The 19,142-nt window shown below is 46.1% G+C and overlaps 1 protein-coding gene across 4 annotated transcripts in view; it reads left to right on the forward strand.

Moving 5' to 3' along the window:
* Window positions 1–18,769, forward strand: part of LOC129822424 (neprilysin-like) — a 60,135-nt gene extending 41,366 nt beyond the window's left edge. For all 4 annotated transcript variants that reach the window (XM_055880701.1, XM_055880703.1, XM_055880704.1 and 1 more), the window contains 17 exons: window positions 1–119; window positions 2,171–2,239; window positions 3,396–3,530; window positions 5,544–5,645; window positions 5,733–5,869; window positions 6,289–6,382; window positions 6,518–6,646; window positions 8,059–8,157; window positions 8,636–8,713; window positions 8,831–8,934; window positions 9,082–9,140; window positions 9,462–9,581; window positions 9,707–9,840; window positions 10,766–10,831; window positions 14,121–14,216; window positions 16,716–16,792; window positions 17,011–18,769. In XM_055880701.1, coding sequence (XP_055736676.1) covers window positions 1–119; window positions 2,171–2,239; window positions 3,396–3,530; window positions 5,544–5,645; window positions 5,733–5,869; window positions 6,289–6,382; window positions 6,518–6,646; window positions 8,059–8,157; window positions 8,636–8,713; window positions 8,831–8,934; window positions 9,082–9,140; window positions 9,462–9,581; window positions 9,707–9,840; window positions 10,766–10,831; window positions 14,121–14,216; window positions 16,716–16,792; window positions 17,011–17,110 — 1,718 coding nt within the window. In that variant the 3' untranslated portion in view covers window positions 17,111–18,769. The remainder of the gene's footprint in view (window positions 120–2,170; window positions 2,240–3,395; window positions 3,531–5,543; window positions 5,646–5,732; window positions 5,870–6,288; window positions 6,383–6,517; window positions 6,647–8,058; window positions 8,158–8,635; window positions 8,714–8,830; window positions 8,935–9,081; window positions 9,141–9,461; window positions 9,582–9,706; window positions 9,841–10,765; window positions 10,832–14,120; window positions 14,217–16,715; window positions 16,793–17,010) is intronic.
* The last annotated feature ends 373 nt before the right edge of the window (window positions 18,770–19,142 follow it).

The following is a 19,142-nucleotide window of genomic DNA, read 5'->3' on the forward strand; positions in this document are numbered from 1 at the left end:
GTGAAAGATGGAAGTTGGAGGATGCCATTGCCATACTAAATGAAAAATACGGAACTCATGTCTTGGTTAATTTTTTTATCGGCACTGATGACAAAGACTCCAATTCACACATCATTCATGTAGGTGGCCGTCACATGCACAGAGACACACCTATACCCCCGTCACATGCACAGAGAGACACCTATACCCCCGTCACATGCACAGAGAGACACCTATACCCCGTCACATTCACAGAGAGACACCTATACCCCGTCACATGCACAGAGAGACACCTATACCCCCGTCACATGCACAGAGAGACACCTATACCCCCGTCACATGCACAGAGAGACACCTATACCCCGTCACATGCACAGAGAGACACCTATACCCCCGTCACATGCACAGAGAGACACCTATACCCCCGTCACATGCACAGAGACACAACTATACCCCCGTCACATGCCCAGAGAGACACAACTATACCCCCGTCACATGCCCAGAGAGACACCTATACCCCGTCACATGCCCAGAGAGACACCTATACCCCCGTCACATGCCCAGAGACACACCTATACCCCGTCACATGCCCAGAGAGACACCTATACCCACGTCACATGCACAGAGACACACCTATACCCCCGTCACATGCACAGAGACACACCTATACCCCCGTCACATGCACAGAGACACACCTATACCCCCGTCACATGCACAGAGACACACCTATACCCCCGTCACATGCACAGAGACACACCTATACCCCCGTCACATGCACAGAGACACACCTATACCCCCGTCACATGCACAGAGACACACCTATACCCCCGTCACATGCACAGAGACACACCTATACCCCCGTCACATGCACAGCGACACACCTATACCCCCGTCACATGCACAGAGACACACCTATACCCCCGTCACATGCACAGCGACACACCTATACCCCCGTCACATGCACAGAGACACACCTATACCCCCGTCACATGCACAGAGACACACCTATACCCCCGTCACATGCACAGAGACACACCTATACCCCCGTCACATGCACAGAGACACACCTATACCCCCGTCACATGCACAGAGACACACCTATACCCCCGTCACATGCACAGAGACACACCTATACCCCGTCACATGCACAGAGACACACCTATACCCCCGTCACATGCACAGCGACTCAACTATACCCCCGTCACATGCACAGAGACACACCTATACCCCGTCACATACACAGAGACACACCTATACCCCCGTCACATGCACAGAGACACACCTATACCCCCGTCACATGCACAGCGACTCAACTATACCCCCGTCACATGCACAGCGACTCAACTATACCCCCGTCACATGCACAGCGACACACCTATACCCCCGTCACATGCACAGAGACACACCTATACCCCCGTCACATGCACAGAGACACACCTATACCCCCGTCACATGCACAGAGACACACCTATACCCCCGTCACATGCACAGAGACACACCTATACCCCCGTCACATGCACAGCGACACACCTATACCCCCGTCACATGCACAGCGACACACCTATACCCCCGTCACATGCACAGAGACACACCTATACCCCCATCACATGCACAGAGAGACACCTATACCCCCGTCACATGCACAGAGAGACACCTATACCCCCGTCACATGCACCCTTTAACCCTCTCGGGTAGGGATTTAGTATACCTTACATCTAACAGTGTGAAGTATTCACACACTGAACTCTCTGAACCTCCTACATGAGCAGTACATGCTCTCATTGGTCACACAACCTCTACGTTTTTACAGAATGGCACACACATCCGTCTGCATTTATTTACCAATCATTGTTATTTTGATTTGTTTAACTAGGCAAGTTGATTAAGAACAAATTCTTATTTTACAACGACGGCCTACACCGGCCAAACTCCAACCAGGACGACGCTGGGCCAATTGTGCGCTGCCCTGTTATATGTCTACGAATGAGCCACTGCACTCCTTAAAGTCTCCTGTTCAGTTTAACAGTCATACCAACTATTAACGATGCACTTTCTGACCTAATGAATAATACGGATAGGCTTTATGGTCCAGGTGTTTAGTGTTTAGTGAGTGTATTGGCTTTCTCCTGCTGTTGAATGAATGGCTACTTGTGTCCGGATTTATTATGATTTTTTCTCTCTCTCTTGCCAGTTTGACCAGCAAACCAGCCTTGGCCTCTTATCCAGAGATCACTATAGCTGTACTGGGTCCTATGCAGAGGTAGGCATGTACCCGCTAAGCACATACACACATTATTTCTCTGTTTGGAGCTGTGGAGAAAATGAGTTCTCTGTACGGGTATGTCTGGGTTTCCTGTTGTTCTGCTCACTGGTCCATCCACCCAGAACACACAACGACCCACATCAGCATAGATTCCAAGCCCTCAGCATCAATTTAGGATAAGATCAACATCCTCTCCAGGTAATTATTGCTCATGCTGAGTCCAAACCTCCAGTATGGGTTAATGAATTTCAGGACTTGTTATGAAAAAGTCTAAAGCCGTGAGGTTTTCAACCTGAATATATTACTGGAGTTTAATGATTAAACTAATCATCAGCATAGACATGCTCTAATGGTTTCTGAACCTCCTCTGCTAGTGTGTTTACACAGACCTCCAGATAAACCTGTTTGCCTGAGGAGGGCTCTGTTATGGAGAAACAGTCAACCCCAGTATTATCCCCCTAAACACTGGTCACATTTTTTGGCCTACGGATCTCCCACGTTTCAACGCATCTTACTGTTACTCATGTCAGTATGACTAGCTGGAGTGTGAGTGGATGTGTGTATGTTAGTTTGGGGGTATATATTGTGTGCGATGAGACATATTTGGTCGCAGCCCAACCCAAACCACATGTTTGAGGTAGACATTCTCTCGTATGGTTTCACTGTACTAAGTACCGCTGCTGATTGATATTCTGTACTTGCCAAGCTTGGCTTGGTGGGGATAGGTGTGTTTGGAGCTTTGATGTTCATTTTGGATGAGAGCGAGTCTCCTTATATGGAGTTCTCTTCCTGTCTCTTAATACCAAACGGAAGATCATTGAGCCTCATTTATATTTACAGTGATGTGAATACAGTATCTCACTTTATAGTTACAGTGATGTGAATACAGTATCTCACTTTATAGTTACAGTGATGTGAATACAGTATCTCACTTTATAGTTACAGTGATGTGAATACAGTATCTCACTTTATAGTTACAGTGATGTGAATACAGTATCTCACTTTATAGTTACAGTGATGTGAATACAGTATCTCACTTTATAGTTACAGTGATGTGAATACAGTATCTCTCATTCCTCCTTAGCTACCCAACTACTTCTGACCGCTCTTCTTTTCCGTTGATACTACAATGTTTCTATGTGTGTCCTCCCAGCCATGTAGAGCATACAAGCAGTTCATGATAGACGTGGCCAAGCTGATCCGCACCGACCGCAGCCTGGTGGTCAACGAGACCCAGATCAGAGACGAGGTCACCAGGGTCATTGAGCTGGAGAAGGACATCGCCAATGTAAGTTCAACACCGCTTCTTTAGGAACACCTGCTTTACTTATGATCTGCTGTTTCGTAACAAATGACTGGGAAGATGAGAGATAATAGTGATCCTCTAGATCAGGAGGTGGGCGACTCCAGTCCTCGAGGGCCTGATTGGTGTCACACTTATTCTATCCAAACACAGCTGATTTACGTTATATATTACATATCCTACCGTTCAAAAGTTTGGGGTCACTTAGACGTTTCCTTGTTTTTGAAAGAAAAGCACGTTTTTTTTGTCTATTTAAAATAACATCAAATTGATCAGAAATACAGTGTAGACATTGTTAATGTTGTAAATGACTATTGTAGCTGGAAACGGCTGATTTAAAATATATATATAAATAAATAAAAAAGGAATATCTACATAGGTGTACAGAGGCCCATTATCAGCAACCATCACTCCTGTGTTCCAATGGCACATTGTGTTAGCTAATCCAAGTTTATCATTTTAAAATGCTAATTGATCATTAGAAAATAGAAAACCATTGAACCATGTAATTCAATGGTTCAATGGTTTTTCTTTATTTTTACTAGAAAATAGGAAAAAATTAAGAAAAAACATTGAATGAGTAGGTGTTATAAAACTTTTGACCGGTGGTATACATACATACAGTTGAAGTCGGAAGTTTACATACACTTAGGTTGGAGTCATTAAACCTCGTTTTTCAACCACTCCACAAATTTCTTGTTAACAAACTATAGTTTTGGCAAGTCGGTTAGGAGATCTACTTTGTGCGTGACACAAGTCATTTTTCCAACAATTTTTTACAGACAGATTATTTCACTTATAATTCACTGTATCACAATTCTCCCACCCCTAAATGGAGTAAGCTAATGGACAACACCGAGGCTTCTTCTTCCAGCTTTACATACTATATACATTTTAGTCTATTTTACAATAGTTCTATTGTTCGTTTTTACTCCTGTCCTTCCTCAACCTACCACCTTACTCCTGTCCCTTCCTCAACCTACCACCTTACTCCTGTCCTTCCTCAACCTACCACCTTACTCCTGTCCTTCCTCAACCTACCACCTTACTCCTGTCCCTTCCTCAACCTACCACCTTACTCCTGTCCTTCCTCAACCTACCACCTTACTCCTGTCCTTCCTCAACCTACCACCTTACTCCTGTCCTTCCTCAACCTACCACCTTACTCCTGTCCCTCCTCAACCTACCACCTTACTCCTGTCCTTCCTCAACCTACCACCTTACTCCTGTCCTTCCTCAACCTACCACCTTACTCCTGTCCTTCCTCAACCTACCACCTTACTCCTGTCCCTTCCTCAACCTACCACCTTACTCCTGTCCCTTCCTCAACCTACCACCTTACTCCTGTCCCTTCCTCAACCTACCACCTTACTCCTGTCCCTTCCTCAACCTACCACCTTACTCCTGTCCCCTCCTCAACCTACCACCTTACTCCTGTCCCTTCCTCAACCTACCACCTTACTCCTGTCCTCTCCTCAACCTACCACCTTATTCCTGTCCTTCCTCAACCTACCACCTTACTCCTGTCCTTCCTCAACCTACCACCTTACTCCTGTCCTTCCTCAACCTACCACCTTACTCCTGTCCCATCTATTTCTGACATCCGTTTTTTCTATTTGCCATATCTTTCAAACTGTGCTCTTTCACAAAAGTTCTTAACCCATTATTGTTTTATGGCTCTGGTTCTTACCAGTTGGTGTGGAACCCAAGCCCTGAGCCCATGCGCTCTTTCTAAACAGATTTGTAACAGATCAACAGGTCCCATTGCTCAGTGCTACACTGCTGCCTTTTACAATAGAACCAGAATGTTCTGGTTCTGAAATTTATAGTGTAGGGACTCCTTGGCCTCCAAAAAGGCTGTTTGTTGCTGTTGGAGGTGTCTGGACCTACACTGCTGAGTGTTTGACAGACGGGCATTTATGATGTGTCCAACAGTGGCTGTCTTTGATAAACATACAGTTAATGGTGTTGGGTAGTGAATCCCCCCTCCCCCCACAGGCCACGGATACTCCAGAGGACCGTAACAACCCAGTTCTCCTCTACAACAACATGGAGCTGGGTGTTCTCAATGCTAACTTCAGCCTGGAGGTCGACACACAAGTAAGACACTGTGTGTGGGTGGGGCGCGTGCTATGCTTTAGTTTTCTGTTCTGTTAACTATGTCTGATGATAAACCCCTCTTCTCAGGTGTTTAACTGGAGTGACTTCACCAGGAAGATCATGGGGACGGTCGGCATCACTGTGCTTGACACAGAGAGTGTCATCAACTACGCACCAAACTACTACAGACGACTCAACCCCGTCCTGGCCAAGTACACTAAGAGGTGAGCACATTGACTCAACCCCGTCCTGGCCAAGTACACTAAGAGGTGAGCACATTGACTCAACCCCGTCCTGGCCAAGTACACTAAGAGGTGAGCACATTGACTCAACCCCGTCCTGGCCAAGTACACTAAGAGGTGAGCACGTTGACTCAACCCCGTCCTGGCCAAGTACACTAAGAGGTGAGCACGTTGACTCAACCCCGTCCTGGCTAAGTACACTAAGAGGTGAGCACATTGACTCAACCCCGTCCTGGCCAATTACACTAAGAGGTGAGCACATTGACTCAACCTTGTCCTGGCCAATTACACTGAGGTGAGAACGTTGAAAAAGACACAGAATTATAAAGTGATGATAAACATGCTAATCTAGTGCATTGTAGATAGTTGCTGGTGTAGTACCTCAATGTTGTTGTTTCCAGAGACCTGCAGAATTACATGGTGTGGCGTTTTGTCATGAACATGGTGGTGGGTCTGAGCAGGCAGTACAGGGACACCAGGAAAGCCTTCCGCAAGGTACAGACACGCCATCTCCTCCTTTTACTCTCCCTCCCTCCTTTCGCTCTACACCATCTTCTTTTCCTACATCTCACCATCTCTCTGGTGTGTGTGATGTCATCAGTGTGAGCCATGCTGCGTTGTCCCCTGCAGGCGCTGTACGGTACCACGTCGGAGGCAGCGGTGTGGCGGCAGTGTGCCATCTACGTCAACAACAATATGGACAACGCAGTAGGAAGACTGTACGTAGAGGAGGCCTTCTCTGGGGAGAGCAAAGAACTGGTGAGGTTAACGAGGGGGTGGGGGGGAGAGTGTGTTTGTGTACCCAAGCCTTGTATGTTTACTTACGATACAGCAGCAGTGGGCTAGTGTGTGTGGATATTACTCATCTGTTATTGTGCTGAGCCTCTCACACACTGCCCACTGTAACACCTGGAGCCACTGTAACACCTGGAGCCACTGTAACACCTGGAGCCACTGTAACACCTGGAGCCACTGTAACACCTGGAGCCACTGTAACACCCGGAGCCACTGTAACACCCGGAGCCACTGTAACACCAGGAGCCACTGTAACACCAGGAGCCACTGTAACACCAGGAGCCACTGTAACACCAGGAGCCACTGTAACACCAGGAGCCACTGTAACACCAGGAGCCACTGTAACACCAGGAGCCACTGTAACACCAGGAGCCACTGTAACACCAGGAGCCACTGTAACACCCGGAGCCACTGTAACACCCGGAGCCACTGTAACACCCGGAGCCACTGTAACACCCGGAGCCACTGTAACACCCGGAGCCACTGTAACACCCGGAGCCACTGTAACACCCGGAGCCACTGTAACACCCGGAGCCACTGTAACACCCGGAGCCACTGTAACACCCGGAGCCACTGTAACACCCGGAGCCACTGTAACACCCGGAGCCACTAACACACCAGGAGCCACTGTGACACCCGGAGCCACTGTGACACCCGGAGCCACTGTGACACCCGGAGCCACTGTGACACCCGGAGCCCCTGTGACACCCGGAGCCCCTGTGACACCCGGAGCCCCTGTGACACCCGGAGCCCCTGTGACACCCGGAGCCCCTGTGACACCCGGAGCCCCTGTGACACCCGGAGCCCCTGTGACACCCGGAGCCCCTGTGACACCCGGAGCCACTGTAACACCCGGAGCCACTGTGACACCCGGAGCCACTGGCCACATGTGACATGTCACAGGAGTGTGTGTGTATTTAAATACCACCTGTGTGTGTAGAGGTATCTGATTGCATCGCTGCCCTTTTTTGATGTGCCACACTGCATATTTCCCCTCTTGTGTGTCTTAACTGTCCTGTATGTCCAAAAAATGTGCAGCATGCACTGTGTGTGTGTTTGCATGCATAAGCCTGTTCAGATGACCTGTTGGCTGACACAATAGGGTCTCATATCATTGAGTTTACTCTTACACAAATCATAATCCAAACACGCATATTAGCAATCAAACGTTCAGTCAGCCCCCTCATACATACCCAGCTATTTTAAACTCACGATGACAACCATAACATTTCAATGCTCACTCTAAAGCATTTCTTTCCTTAACATTCTGAAAGGAGACATCTATCACGTTCTATTTCAGAGAAACCTGGTCTGAGATCCACTAGTGAAATGATCAGTACATGCTGATATGTCTAGTGTGTGTGTGTGTGTGTTAGATGGAAGAGATGATCTCTGTGATCCGGGAGGTGTTCATCAGTAACTTAGACCACCTAAGATGGATGGATGTAGAGACCAAGAAGGCTGCTGAGGAGAAGGTGAGACTCTGTTTGTAAGCTTGTGTAGTCTAAAATCAATCTATGATCGTATGCTATCCATTTGTTTTTTTGTATGCTGTTCTTCATGTCATTTTAATATTTGAGAATTAACCAATGATATTAGGCCACTCTTGGCCATGATTACAGACACCTGTGTGTCTTGACACTATATAAACGAGTCATCCCGCAGTGTTTGTGATTATACCCTGATGAAGACAGCTTGTCTGTTGAAACGTTGGTAATACAATTTTAGCATCTGAGCTCCTAGAGTGTGCGGCTCTCCTTTATTTTCAAGAAGGTGAGACTCACCTGCCATTGATTTCTACCTGTTGACCTCGGGCTGATCCTTTTTACCTGTCTGTCTCTCTTCTACCTGTCTCGTCTCTGTCTCTTCTGTCTTGTTTTACTTGTCTCTCTTCTGCCCGTCTCTCTCTTCTACTCTGTCATTATCCCCCTCAAACTCTTCAATCCTCTATAGGCACAAGCTATCCGAGAGCGGATTGGCTACTCCAACAACATCAAGAATGACACCTACCTGAATAACGAGTATAAAAATGTGAGTGTTGAAAGATCATAATGCATTTCATCAGTGGATGTGATCCAGTGAACACAGGGTTCAAACTCTCATATTTGCCGTTGACACCAATGCAATGTGTTTGTGTGTTGGTGTTAGTTGAGCTACAGCGCAGAGGAGTACTTTGAGAATATCCTTCAGAACCTGGAGTACATACAGAAGAAACGTCTGAGGAAGCTACGGGTCAAAGTCAACAAAGAAGAGTAAGATCCTCCCTTTCCAAAACCCATTATCAGCGCTGGCTAAAATAGCAGCCACAGCGCTAAGATGAGAGTAGTTATTAACTTCTGTTTGATAATTCATGGAAGAGTTCATAATTAATGTGAAACATCTTCCCGTCTCATCACCAGATGGGTAACGGGAGCAGCCATTGTCAATGCTTTCTACTCTTCAAGCAAAAACCAAATAGGTAACAGAGTCCTCTCTACTATCACCTCTACTGTCATCTCCCATCACCTGTACTGTCACGTCACCTCTACTGTCATCTCACTACAGTCACCTCTACTGTCACCTGTACTGTCCCATCACCTCTGTCTCCTCCCATCACCTCTGTCTCCTCCCATCACCTCTACTGTCCCATCACCTCTACTGTCATCTCCCTACAGTCACCTCTACTGTCATCTCCCTACAGTCACCTCTACTGTCATCTCCCTACAGTCACCTCTACTGTCACCTCCCATCATTTCTGATATGTGAGCTCCTTTCTCTCGCTCTCCTCCTATGTTCTCAGTGTTTCCAGCAGGCATCCTACAGCCTCCGTTCTTCGGTAAAGGCCAGACCAAGTCTCTGAATTTTGGCGGTATCGGCATGGTGATCGGACATGAGATCACTCACGGGTTCGATGACAACGGTAAGAGACTCTGCACATAGAATTAGCTTCATTAGAATTGACAGTCCAATTTGAAAGTGTTGTTTCATGACATGTGGACTAGCTGGTCAGCTGTCCTTAACAGAGTTTGTTTGTCCGGTTGCCAGGTCGTAACTATGATAAAGATGGTGACCTGAAGGATTGGTGGACGCCAACCTCCACCCAGAACTTTGTGAATCTGTCCAAGTGCATGGTGGACCAGTATGGAAGCTTCTCCTGGGACCTGGCCAACGGACTGAATGCATGTTTACCTCTCCTCTCCTTTTTCTCTGCATCTCTTTTCTCTTTTCTCCTCTCTTTCCCAGGAAATGTGCACTGGGTTCACATCAAATTGTATTTGTCACATGCGCCGAATACAACCTTGCCATGAAATGCTTACTTACAAGCCCTGAACCAATAATGCAGTTCACGAAATAGAGTTAAGAAATATTTTAACTTTAGTTTATTTAGTAAAAATTAACACAATAAAATAACAATAACGAGGCTAAATACAGAGTCAATGTGCGGGGGTACAGGTTAGTCTAGGTAATTAGGTAGAGGTAAAGTGACTAGAGCAGTGTAAAAACAAAGGTGGGGGGGGGGTGGCGTGTGTCAATGTACACAGTCTGGGAGGTCATTTGACCCCCCCCACCCCCATTTGTTTTTACACTGCTGCTACTCGCTGTTTATTATCTATGCATAGTCACTTCACCCATACCTAAACGTACAAATTACCTCAACTAACCTGTACCCCCGCACACTGACTCGGTACCGATACCCCCTGTATATAGCCTCGTTATTGTATTATTTTTTACTTTAGTTTATTTGGTCAAATATTTTCTTAACTCTTCTTGAACTGCACTGTTGGTTAAGGGCCTGTAAGTTAGCGTTTCACTTGTTGTATTTGGTGCGTGTGACAAAGTTTGATTTGATACCCTCCAAAAAAATGCATGTCTTTGGGGTATGAGTTTTGGGCGTCTACTTTTGTCCTGCTTCCCTAAAATGGGAAGACTATGTACAAAAAGTGCTGTAATATCTTAACGGTTCACCCAATATGGATGAAAAATAGTCTCAAATTAAAGCTGACAGTCATTGTATCATTTAAAATCCAAAGTGCTGGAGTTGTAGAGCCAAAACAACAAATGTTTCAGACTGTATTGATCTGTGTTTTTCTTTTCTGTAAGCAGCTCAATGGGAATAACACTCTGGGAGAGAACATTGCAGACAACGGTGGGATTCGCCAGTCGTACCAGGTAGGCATGGACAGACAAAGATTTTACAGAGGGGGAAAAAAACAGGCGGTGCACCCAATCTGTGGTCTGAATACTTCCTGTAGGCACCATAGATGGGTACTTCAATAGCCTTTAATACTTTACATGGACAACTACTTTATTGGACTTTAATACTTTAAGATCGTTTATTATATTTTACTTTACGATAGATAGGCACTGTCAACAGTTTTATTTCAACACTATTATAAAACATAAAATGTGCTTCTCTCTACTTCCACTGCAGCTGCAATGAATGAGTAACCACGTGTTTCGATAGCCCTGCGTTTTTTTTATTATTATTAGCGGCTCGTTGTGTCTATTTTAATATCAAGGAATATTTCACTTTCGCTGGTCATAGGAACAACATGAATTTGTGCATGAAGCCGATGCGGTTTGACTTGAGTTTCGCCATCAGGTGTAAGATGGTGCCCCCTCTCTCTGGACAATCTCACTGTAGGAAAGGAAGGAGAGAGCAGGGGCCATGAGAGGCAGACCCTCTGCTGCTCTCTCCCTCCGCTGAGACTAATGTGTTCAAAACAAACAAAGAAAACGAGATCCGACTGGGGGGGGAAATGTCAATGGTCATCCAACTCGGAAACGTGGGTATCTTTCTAGAGCTCCGACTTTCCGACCAGAAAATCACCGACGTCATGATTTGACCTTGGAAGCATTATGACCATGCTTTTGAACAGACACCGGGAGACAAATCCACCTTTCAGCAGGACAATACCGGTATACTGTATTTGGAAATACCCACATGATGCTTTTTCAATACCATCAAAACTATTTTGAATCTTTTCAATACATTTTTATATTTGTAGCTACTTTTTAAGGAAATACTTGCAGTCAACTTGTGCAATATGTTAGCATATACAGCAGATTGTGTTAATTTCACCTGTTGTCACCTGTCCCATTATTTTACATGATGACTCTTGCAATAGTTCCCCAGAACATTTATAAATAGGAGAAAGTGGAAGCTGGTGATTCCAGCTGTGTATTGACAGGGGTCACATTTATATTTCAATTCATGTTTGTTTGTTTTTTTGCTTCAAGAATGATCAGGGATGTGCAACTATAGTTTTCCTTCACAGAAAATACAATATTGCAACACATTCGGCAGAAAATGGCTTAATTTTTTATCAGATGACAACAGAAGTGCAACGCTATTTGTCTGGCGGCAACACAAGTAAATGAGCTTACAATGAAAATGCGAGGTCTTTTTTGCAAAAGCTCCTGAGTGGCGCAACAAGTGGCGCAGTGGTCTAAGGCACTGCATCTCAGTGCAAGAGGCATCACTACAGTCCCTGGTTAGATTCCAAGCTGTATCACATCCGGCCGTGATTGGGAGTCCCATAGAGCGGTGCACAATTGGCCCAGTGTCATCCGGGTTTGGCCATGGTAGGCCGTCATTGTAATTAAGAATTTGTTCTTAACTGACTTGCCTAGTTAAATAAATTGTTTTTAATTAAGGGAAGCATGGCCATCATATTTCTAATGTTTATTATAGAAAGAATGTAGCCAGTTTAATTTCCTAATGTTTTGCTTAATGGTAATCTTGCATTTTACCGGAGAAAGGGAGGCTTGCTACAGCGAGAAAAGTAGCTACACATCAGTCAGAGCGCTGGCTGCTGATAGCATTCCCGTTTGTGAATTCTCATCGAAGTGGAGAAGTGCAACTGAAGAACTAAATGTGTCTGATGCTGAGCAGAAATTACAATAAGTATTTTTGATCTGCGTTTACAAAATGTAGCAGAATATTTCTTATGCATTCAATTGTTTTCTCCTGCGTGAAACTCACAATTCTGCATTAATGTGACCCCTAAGTTTAACTTGCTAGTTATCTAGTGGATGAATTAATAAGGTGACATCATATAGTGTTGGCTTTCTGCCGTGGTTGAGAAGGCAAAGTCCTTAGGATGAGTTCTGTACAGCTGCCACTGCTATCTTTTGATTTCTCCTGTCTGTTCTCGGCTGGACTGTTCTCTCCCCCCCCCCCCCCTTCTTTGAGCAGAGCAGGCAGACCCGTTGACCTAGTGACTCCAGACTCCACACAGACACAGCGTGTACACAAGCTGCTCCAGAGCCAGTACTCTTCTTCCTTCAGAAAATAAAAACATTTATAAGTGAATGTCTACCGTTCACATTCACTTATAAATGTCTTAACTCACCAAAAATGACATTTGGTAGCTCCTACCCATACATGTATAACTGTATGAGCTGGATTGCCTGTCTTTGCAATTTGTTTGTTTTTGTTTGCACTTGTTAGCATATTTAGCTATTACTTGTGCTGATTTTGTCAGAATGTATGCAGGGTTTTTTACACCCCCTTGTGGACTACGCCGGCAATACCGTAAATCCCAGGATAAGAGCAAGACAGTATGACAATATGAACATCTTCATAGCACCCAACCCTACCTAAAACACAATACGAAATATACACTGGAGTTGCTAACCAAGATGACATTAAATGTTCCTGAGTTAGTTTTAACTTAAATCGGCTTAAATCTGTGGCAAGACTTAAATGCCTGTCTAGCAATGATCAACAACCAACTTGAGCGCTTGAAGAATAATGTGCAAATATTGTACAATCTAGGTGTTCAAAGCTTTGAGTCTTACCCAGAAATACTCACAGCTGTAATCGCTGCCAAAGATAATTGTAACATGAATTGACTCGGGTTTGAATCATTATTTAATCAAGATATATTAGTGTTTTATTTTTCATAATTTTTTTTGTTAGAATTGGTCTTCCACTTTGACTTCACAGGGTATTTCGTGTAGATCGTTGACAAAAAATGACAACTATTTTAATCCCACTTTGCAACACAACAAACTTTGGAAAAGGTCGAGTGTGAATACTTTCTGAAGCCAAAGTATTTATTGTAAAGTATTAAAGGCTAATAAGGTACCTTTGTATCTTTCCTAAAGGCAAAGTGGTGTTGTTGATTTCAGGCCTATTGTACCCAGTAATACTGTATGTGCGGAAGCTCAGAGGATGAGTGTAAAATGAGTCTAACTCTGTTATGGATGTGGTGTTGGAATGAATTCAGCCCAGTGGGGTTGGAATGAATTCAGCCCAGTGGGGTTGGAATGAATTCAGCCCAGTGGGGTTGGAATGAATTCAGCCCAGTGGGGTTGGAATGAATTCAGCCCAGTGGGGTTGGAATGAATTCAGCCCAGTGGGGTTGGAATGAATTCAGCCCAGAGAGGTTTGAAGTTGTGTTGTAATGATTTCAGGCCAGAGAGGGTTAAAGTGGTGGTGTTATGATTTCAGGCCTACCTGAACTATGTGGAGAAGAATGGGAATGAGCCTCTCCTGCCTGGAATAAACCTCAACCATCAACAACTCTTCTTTCTCAACTTCGCTCAGGTCAGACTGGATGGATGGATGGATGGTTAAGGGGAGGGATGGATGGATGGTTAAGGGGATGGATGGATGGTTAAGGGGATGGATGGATGGTTAAGGGGAGGGATGGATGGATGGTTAAGGGGAGGGATGGATGGATGGTTAAGGGGAGGGATGGATGGATGGATGGTTAAGGGGAGGGATGGATGGATGGTTAAGGGGAGGGATGGATGGATGGTTAAGGGGAGGGATGGATGGATGGTTAAGGGGAGGGATGGATGGATGGTTAAGGGGATGGATGGATGGATGGTTAAGGGGATGGATGGATGGATGGTTAAGGGGAGGGATGGATGGATGGATGGTTAAGGGGAGGGATGGATGGATGGATGGTTAAGGGGAGGGATGGATGGATGGATGGTTAAGGGGAGGGAGGGATGGATGGATGGTTAAGGGGAGGGAGGGATGGATGGTTAAGGGGAGGGAGGGATGGATGGTTAAGGGGAGGGAGGGATGGATGGTTAAGGGGAGGGAGGGATGGATGGTTAAGGGGAGGGAGGGATGGATGGTTAAGGGGAGGGAGGGATGGATGGTTAAGGGGAGGGAGGGATGGATGGTTAAGGGGAGGGAGGGATGGATGGTTAAGGGGAGGGAGGGATGGATGGTTAAGGGGAGGGAGGGATGGATGGTTAAGGGGAGGGAGGGATGGATGGTTAAGGGGAGGGAGGGATGGATGGTTAAGGGGAGGGATGGATGGATGGTTAAGGGGAGGGATGGATGGATGGTTAAGGGGAGGGATGGATGGATGGTTAAGGGGAGGGATGGATGGATGGTTAAGGGGAGGGATGGATGGATGGTTAAGGGGAGGGATGGATGGATGGTTAAGGGGAGGGATGGATGGATGGTTAAGGGGAGGGATGGATGGATGGTTAAGGGGAGGGATGGATGGATGGTTAAGGGGAGGGATGGATGGATGGTTAAGGGGATGGATGGATGGATGGATGGTTAAGGGAATGGATGGATGGATGGTTAAGGGAATGGATGGATGGATGGTTAAGGGGATGGATGGATGGATGGTTAAGGGAATGGATGGATGGATGGTTAAGGGGATGGATGGATGGTTAAGGGGAGGGATGGATGGATGGTTAAGGGGAGGGATGGATGGATGGTTAAGGGGAGGGATGGATGGATGGTTAAGGGGAGGGAGGGATGGATGGTTAAGGGGAGGGAGGGATGGATGGTTAAGGGGAGGGAGGGATGGATGGTTAAGGGGAGGGATGGATGGTTAAGGGGATGGATGGATGGTTAAGGGGAGGGATGGATGGATGGTTAAGGGGAGGGATGGATGGATGGTTAAGGGGAGGGATGGATGGATGGTTAAGGGGAGGGATGGATGGATGGTTAAGGGGAGGGATGGATGGATGGTTAAGGGGAGGGATGGATGGATGGTTAAGGGGAGGGATGGATGGATGGTTAAGGGGAGGGATGGATGGATGGATGGTTAAGGGGAGGGAGGGATGGATGGTTAAGGGGAGGGAGGGATGGATGGTTAAGGGGAGGGAGGGATGGATGGTTAAGGGGAGGGAGGGATGGATGGTTAAGGGGAGGGATGGATGGATGGATGGTTAAGGGAATGGATGGATGGATGGTTAAGGGAATGGATGGATGGATGGTTAAGGGGAGGGATGGATGGATGGTTAAGGGGAGGGATGGATGGATGGTTAAGGGGAGGGATGGATGGATGGTTAAGGGGAGGGATGGATGGATGGTTAAGGGGAGGGATGGATGGATGGTTAAGGGGATGGATGGTTAAGGGGAGGGATGGATGGACGGACGGTTAAGGGGATGGGTGGACGGACGGTTAAGGGGATGGGTGGACGGACGGTTAAGGGGATGGGTGGACGGACGGTTAAGGGGATGGGTGGACGGACGGTTAAGGGGATGGGTGGACGGACGGTTAAGGGGATGGGTGGACGGACGGTTAAGGGGATGGGTGGACGGACGGTTAAGGGGATGGGTGGACGGACGGTTAAGGGGATGGGTGGACGGACGGTTAAGGGGATGGGTGGACGGACGGTTAAGGGGAGGGGTGGACGGACGGTTAAGGGGAGGGGTGGACGGACGGTTAAGGGGAGGGTTAAGGGGATGGGTGGACGGACGGTTAAGGGGATGGTTGGACGGACGGTTAAGGGGATGGGTGGACGGACGGTTAAGGGGATGGTTGGACGGACGGTTAAGGGGACGGTTAAGGGGATGGATGGATGGATGCTTAAGGGGATGGGTGGACGGACGGTTAAGGGGATGGATGGATGGATGCTTAAGGGGATGGATGGACGGACGGTTAAGGGGATGGTTGGACGGACGGTTAAGGGGACGGTTAAGGGGATGGATGGATGGATGGTTAAGGGGATGGATGGATGGATGATTAAGGGGATGGATGGATGATTAAGGGGATGGATGACTGGATGGATGGTTAAGGGGAATAATGGTTTTCACTCCCTATCGTACTACTGTCTCTTCCTCCAGGTGTGGTGTGGAACACATCGACCACAACAAGCTGTCAACTCCATCAAAGTAGAAGTACACAGTCCAGGGAAGTTCAGGTACGATCTCTCACGCCATAATTTCATTCCTCTTCTGTATCACTCAATGCCACTTTCTCTTCCACTAACCCCATCTCTCTCCATATTAACGTGTGGCCCTCAGTGTCTCTGGTTTACCTTATTTAATTTGAATGAGTGTGATTTAGACCTGGGACACCAGGTGTGGGGATTGCCTTGTCATTCTGGCCAGTGATGACCATTTCCTGTTTCCTGTTCAGGGTCCTGGGGTCTCTCCAGAACTTCCCAGAGTTTGCCAAGGCCTTCAACTGTCCCAAGAACAGCTACATGGTGCCTGACAATATCTGCCGAGTCTGGTGATACTGTAGTCTTGACACTAGCCTGCCCTGAGGCTGGTAGGGGGTGAGATGTGGGCTTGTGTCCTCTTCCCCTTCCTAACCACCTCACCTTTCCCACTGACTGTTAGAGCACTAGTCTGGAACAGGGGTATGTTCTATGTTCCCTGCAGGGTGGACCAGGACTGCTACACTGACTATAGAACAAACAGATTCAATGGACTACAGAGTGCTGTTCATAGCAAGCTCCCAGACTCTTCACCAGATCAGCCAGGTCACTGCTTTCCACGGGTGGCAGTCACGTCAATTCACAATCTTATTTTTTGTGTTTTTTTTGTTTGAAAATGTACTTTTCAATTATACTTATTTCCCCCGCTGCATTTCAATCATGATTAATTATTTTATTTGTATACAAAGTGTGAGACTAATTTGAGCATCTTGAACAACAGACCAATATCCACTTATTCTAAACTGTAGCTCTGTTTGTCCCAAATTCTATTTGTTTTACACTATGAGGTGGGCCTCAATATAAACCAAAATGTACACTGTATATCAATACATTCTAGATCAATATACGTTGACAGTAATCAATAGTCACACTAGGGGGATTCTATTTTATTGTATATTTAAGAAAATCACATTTTATTTGACTGAATATACACCAATGAGTATAATAAGCATTTCATAATGTTTTTCTGTATATGTTAAATGTTTCTAAATGGATTTCAACTATTTATATCTACAAGCATTGCACCAAAAATGTAAGTTGTTGCCTTGGAATCAGTTGGGTGACTTAGCTGGTCTGGAATTGACTTGCATCAAACATATTGCTTTTTTTATTTTACAGCAAGAATGTGACCTCGATTCAAACTGCTCTGTCCAGCAGAGGAGGCTGGTGGGAGGAGCTATAGAAGGACGGTCTCATTACAATGGCTGGAATGGAATCATTGGAATGGTACCAAACACGTGGAAACAACGTTTCACTCCATTTCCTTTTTATTGCATTCCAACCATTACAATGAGCCCGTCCTCTTATAGCTCCTCCCACCAGCCTCCTCTGGTGTTCAGTATGTGTGTTTTTGTATTTTTGATGTGTGTTTTTATCCGGATGTAACCACTACATTTTTCAACAAACTGATGAAGCCTTGCATGAACCATGGTGCTACTGCTGTTTGTGTGTGTGTGTGGGGGTGCTGAGGAAGTCAGGTTTGTAGCTGAACCCCCCCCCCCCCCCCTCCCCCCACACACACTGTTTACGCCAAAGATTTAAAAAAAAATCACAGACACGGCAAGCAAAACATGTCCTTGTTGATTTTCATCATTCGCACGGTGTCTTTAAGGTACAGATTTACTAAGTGTTAAGTTTTTGTCTCTTTATTCCTTTCTGGGAGAATATTTGCGCCTGTTACGGTGTTTGGTATATCCTGGTTTGAAACACACTCTCCTGTTAGCTTTTCTATGTAAGGGGAAATGAGGTTCAGTCCACAATGTGTCATGGGACTCAAAACATGCCATTTCTCAACAATGCCGCCCGTTTATGTTGCCATGTCCACTCACACAGCTTTCTATGTGCATGTTCTCCCTCCTACACACATACACACAACCATCTCACCTGTAGAACGACAGACGGATATACCTCAGTTGCCTGTATTTACATACTTTGTAATAAAGAAAATCACGATGACAATAATGAGCACTTTTTTGGCGGGGGGGGGGTTAAAGAGAATGTGGTATGTTTATGACTTATTCTTTGTGTGGGTAGAGTACGTGCAAGAGATGTGGAGAAAGGGAGGGTGTGTCACTGTGCCTTCAGGGTCTATCTGAGATGAAAACCAGTGGATGGACGTGTGCAGCCAGGCAACAGTTTTCCTTGGCTTTTTCCTAATCGCTGAGACAACCCAGCTCTGAGATCCAACGCTGCTCTTTTCTACACTCATTGTGCTACTACCTCATGTGTTTGGTTGAGGAGGTCCTATATGATTTAAAGCAGAGCTACTTCCTCCTTCCCTGGGGGAGGCTGGCTCTCATCCACCTCTTCTGATTGGTTTTGAGCTGGC

The sequence above is a fragment of the Salvelinus fontinalis genome, chromosome 24, assembly GCF_029448725.1.
Source record: "Salvelinus fontinalis isolate EN_2023a chromosome 24, ASM2944872v1, whole genome shotgun sequence".
Classification (NCBI taxonomy): domain Eukaryota; kingdom Metazoa; phylum Chordata; class Actinopteri; order Salmoniformes; family Salmonidae; genus Salvelinus; species Salvelinus fontinalis.